This window comes from Adiantum capillus-veneris, chromosome 16 (assembly GCF_014529385.1).
Source record: "Adiantum capillus-veneris isolate H3 chromosome 16, ASM1452938v2, whole genome shotgun sequence".
NCBI classification, from domain to species: Eukaryota; Viridiplantae; Streptophyta; class Polypodiopsida; order Polypodiales; family Pteridaceae; genus Adiantum; species Adiantum capillus-veneris.
In genome coordinates, this window is record NC_140946.1 from 124,313,567 (window position 1) to 124,318,373 (window position 4,807).

Here is a 4,807-nt window from a genome sequence, read left to right on the forward strand (position 1 = left end):
GTGTCATAATAGTGTAAAGAAAGGGAAGAGGGGTGTTCACTTTACTGTGGGTGCTCTGCTTTGTATTTTGAAGAATAAAGTATAATAAAATATAGGTGACAATACTTTTAAAAGAAATTTGATCAAGACTAGACAATTTTAGTGATGCTACCTCAGCTATGAAACTATCTAGGTGCTCACATGACTAGGTGCCTAATCTGACATCTACAAACTACTTCAAAACATTTAATCAGCATAAATTACGCCTCACTGTACTTGGAACTGTGGGGTGTAGTTGTAGCATGCAAAGTTAATTTGGGTGAGCGTCGTACAAGTTTTAGAAGGTCCCTATGAATTTTAAATTTCATACCTGTTTTAAAGCCGAAACTTGGAGTTTTCAATCAAAGCTCACCCATATTCTTTCTAACTTGTGGAGAATGAGATAAGAAAATACACACAAACTAGGCACTCCACTGTATAGGAACAATGAGCCATGCCCAAAGTAAGTAGCTCTGTACAAGAAAATTTTGAAAATACATCCAGACTTCACAAATGAAGCTCTGACCAAAAAACCTTCGTGTATGGTAGCTTTACGACTGCAGTTCAGAGACCATACAAAAGGCAGCCACAAAAATGTTAACACGACTAATGTCCCAATGGCACTGCCATAAAATGCAGAACAGACAACATGTGATGACATAAAGTAAAACCCTGTAAATGTTTTGGTCTATTCACACTTTGCCGGACACTTGCCGAGCATGACCAGAGTTACGGTGTGCCATCTAGCCCTGCGTTGGTCTCCACCCCCAAGCTCTATGCATCTGCAGTGTGCTTACATGCACTCTTATCATGTTTGCTCCGTTAATCCCACAACTGCAGATGGCATAACACTGCAGCTGGGTTTGAGCTCCACCAATCCATCAGCTCTTTACTTTTGGCTTGATATCCTCCTCATCCCAGTTGAAGACAATCTCCGATCGTAGTTTCGACTGTGACAACAGACAACTTTTCTTAATGTCAGGCTTTATGTCCTCTTCACAACCTCCTTGCCATGGGGCATTTGGTTTCAGATGTTCCTTCTCCAGATTGAGAAGCTCTCCAAGAAACTGAGAACAATAATTCATAATTAAAGCAAAAGAAATATGGTTTACACATTGGTTTTCAAGAGAGGGCAGCACTTACAATCGCCATAAAGAATATGCATATCGAGACCAATACAAAAGATAGCACGGTAACAGTCTCTAGACAAAATGGTTCCTTTCCACACTTTTCCTTGTCATACACCTCCCAACAGATTTGTCGAACATCATCATACGCAAAGACAATCTGGGACTGTTTTACTAAGTAAGCACAACCATGCAGCTAGCTGCTTTCATGAAAAAACAGGAGGAAACCCCTCATCTACTACAAGCTATTTTCATTGGCAAAAATGTTCTAATGCTATATGTTTCTCTATAATCATCCAAGTGCAGCAATATTGCAACATGGACCAGCAAACATTCAGACTTGACAAATGAAGCTCATCATTTACCTGGCAATCAGGACCATTCAGTTCCAGGCACTCTTCATCTGTCGCATTATCTATCCATGGTTTGAATGATCCCTGCATGCTGCCATGCTGCAAGAATATCCCCAGCACATTAAGAGATATGTCCACAGAATAACGTTCAGCCCATCGGGATGTTGTGTGCACCCACAAAAAGGCAACCTAATATAGACGTACGTTTTTCCACAAGGAGATTAAGGCCAAACAGCAGGCAAAGAATACAATCAGCACACGTCAAAGCGCTAACTTCACCAGGCCTGTCAATATCTCACATTAGGTCAAGGGCTTCCCTATCTTGCTCGTCAATGTATCCTCTTCATAAATACTGTCTTTACCTTGTCAAAAGACTCAATCATGTTTCACAAGTTTGAGCCTGAGTGTGATATCATGAAAACCGCTTAAACAGAGTATCTGTATATGGGACATTAAACAAGAAACACAGAAAAATGAAGAGGGCCTCTTTTCCAAGCACATTACTCACCTCCAGCCAAAAGAAGAAGCCCCTTAGAAGTTTGAGCTTCACCTCAGGCTCACCTGTTGCTGTGTATTTTTTAACAAAATCTGCAAGGCAAGCGAGCCATTTGAAGCTGCATAATCTCTGTCTGCAGACCTAGTCATTATGATGTACAAAGATGAGTTTCACACAAAAGGGAACCTGGATGGTGGTGGATGTAAGAATGGCCCAGTTCTTTTGCTGGAAATGCAGAGATCCCAGGGTTTGTTTCGCTGATCTTGCATGCAGGCTTGCGGCACGTTATAGCAGCCCAAAGTTTCTTTACTTCTTGATCATCAAATGGCTCTGCAAGCTTTTCCTGTAGCTTCTCCATAAATTCACTTCTTGACCTGAATTGGTTAGGAATAAACGAACCCGCCTTTGCCTGTGGTAGCGACTCCGCAGAGACGACTTTTGCATCCATTGTCCTTTTAGGATCTCTCTCAAAATTGTCCTTTAGATGCGCATCCTTACTTGGGCTCTCAGTTCGAACAGCATTGTTGAAATTCTTATTCCTATCAGCATTCTTTACTTGATGTATGTCCTTAATTTGCTTTGCCTTCTCAGTATCTTGAGTGGCAACGCTCTGATCTAAGCCCCTTAACGGCTTTTCTTCATACTCAGCGTCGCTATAGATGCTCGCTGCCGTCATTGTTGACTCCTCTAACCTCTCTTTGCTCCTCCTCCATTCCTTTTGAGGCGATTCTTGCGGCAAGTCTGATTTTTTCTTCTCATAAGAACTGCACCAGCCTTTGCCCGACTTCCTTGCCGAGATCATGTAAGCAGATTCACCAGTCTCTAGATGAATGAGATAATCATGGACATTATCAAATCCATGTGCACGCAATTCTCCAGCTGCAAATTTAGGAGGTTTCAGGCCTTGCTTTTTCCTGCAGAATGTGCAATTGCAGCTGCACACGCAAAACAATTGATTCCTTGAGCATCAGAAAGGTGTGCAAGCCAAACATGCAAGACTACTCGCAAAGTTTTAAATACAGTCCACTACTTCATGCCCATTGTATAAATTACGTTCTCTCTTACAAATCACCGCCATTTCAATAAGAGTACAAGAAAACCAAGGCAAAAACACTTGCAAAATCATTATACCCAAAATTCTCAAAACAAAAACATACCAATTCTTGCAACCTCGACCACAGCCTCCGCGACACATTGGGCAGAGCCAGTTGTCATCCGCAACCTCAACCTCAAGTTCTTCACCATGTCGATTCCGCAAACAGGAACCACAGAGTGCAAGCACGCATTTACGGCAATAGACATGCGGTCGCGTCGTCTTTTGTCGACAAAAATGACAAGTGATACCAAGTGTGGAATCATAAACAAGACCCCTCTGATGTCTCCTTCCAGCATCTTGTCTTCTCTTCTTTTTGGGCCGGAATCGGAAATTTTTATAACTGAACTCACCGTTTTCATCTGAGCTAGAGGAATCAGAAAATGATGCGCTTGCCTTTCTCGACGAGGGCTCCATGCCAAAACCTCAAAGCAATCTACTGTTTCAGCAATGTTTGAGGCCCGCTGCATTTCTGTAACAGGCGTGTATGCACATCCTTACTGTGGTGATGAGTATGATGGAAGAAAGCATGGAGGCTTTGATGATGAAGGGGCGATGGGCGCAAAACGAAAATGATGGACCCTTCTTCTGATTGATGGTTTTGTTCCTATGATGCCAGCAGGTCGGTATTGTCTCTCTCTCTCTCTCTCTCTCTCTCTCTCTCTCTCTCTCTCTCTCATGCATGCATGCATGCGCACACACGTACCTGCAGATAGAGGAGCTTCCAGACGGACGGGACAGTGAAGATGAATGAGCGTATGTCCCTATGATGCCAGCAGGTGTCCCTATGATGCCAGCAGGTAGATCCTGGCGCTATTGTTATTTCTCTCTCTCTCTCTCTCTCTCTCTCTCTCTCTCTCTCTCTCTCGCGCACACACACACACACACACACCTGCAATTACAAGGGCTTCCAAACGGATAGCGACCGTGAAGCATCAAGATTGAATGAGCTTGAGCAACAACATACTCTCACAGCACAGTCCATGTCTTGGTGAGAGAGCCAAAATTTATTCCATACTGCTAGTAACAACGGCATTCATGTTTTAGCCAGCCCAGTGTTTTCATCACGGGACCAGCAGCATTGCAAGGAAGGTCACCAAGCATCGTACATAAGTGACGGGTGTGCGAGGCATTTGAGACGTTGGATGTCCGTAGTGTAGAAGGGGAAGAAGGACGCTATACACCCGGGGGTCACCGTCTTTTGAGCTAGTTGCACTAGCTTAGACGGTTAGGTTGGAGCGCTGGGTAGTGGACGTCGCAAGGGGGAACCCTGAAGTTTTTGCTTGATCGAATTTGATCGATAGTGGATCACCCTTGTTGATTATTTGACCCCACTTTTGGAACGTGGGATCAATGGTCCCCATTCGTTGGGGGCGACGGCATTCAGTGTGCGTTGTCCAATCTTGGACTAAGCAGCAAGTAGCGTTCGAGGAATAGCCGCGATGCAAGGGGGAACCCTGAAGTTTTTGCTTGATCGGATTTGATCAACGATGGATCACCCTTGTTGATTATTTGACCCCACTTTTGGAACGTGGGATCAATGGTCCCCATTCGTTGGGGACGACGGCATTCAACGTGCGTCGTCCAATCTTGGACTAAGCAGCAAGTGAATGTCCAGTGAACCCCATGAAAATAGACACCAAGTGAACTCGTTGTGAGCGCCATGTGAATGTTGAGATGTCAAGTTCAACATGTACGACTCCTGGATGACTACCACTGA

General features: G+C 44.0%; 1 protein-coding gene across 1 annotated transcript; it reads right to left on the reverse strand.

The window, feature by feature from the left end:
• Nucleotides 1–373: 373 nt before the first annotated feature.
• On the reverse strand, nucleotides 374–4,205 carry LOC147439807 (uncharacterized). Its single transcript, XM_086485558.1, has 6 exons — nucleotides 3,980–4,205; nucleotides 3,152–3,694; nucleotides 2,181–2,929; nucleotides 2,007–2,086; nucleotides 1,511–1,597; nucleotides 374–1,085 (listed from the first exon to the last, which is right to left on the reverse strand). The coding sequence occupies exons 2-6, from the start codon at nucleotides 3,502–3,504 to the stop codon at nucleotides 900–902; spliced, it is 1,455 nt and encodes a 484-aa protein (XP_086341684.1). The 5' UTR covers nucleotides 3,505–3,694; nucleotides 3,980–4,205; the 3' UTR covers nucleotides 374–899.
• Between the last annotated feature and the right edge of the window lie 602 nt (nucleotides 4,206–4,807).

Bases quoted from the DNA above. Each gene is read 5' to 3' on its own strand.
- LOC147439807 (XM_086485558.1), bottom strand. From the start codon at position 3,504: ATGGAGCCCTCGTCGAGAAAGGCAAGCGCATCATTTTCTGATTCCTCT. The intron at 2,087-2,180 runs GTTCCCTTTTGT...CTTGCCTTGCAG, and splicing joins TTACATCCACCACCATCCAG to ATTTTGTTAAAAAATACACA. The intron at 1,598-2,006 runs GTGAGTAATGTG...ATATTCTTGCAG, and splicing joins GCTTCTTCTTTTGGCTGGAG to CATGGCAGCATGCAGGGATC.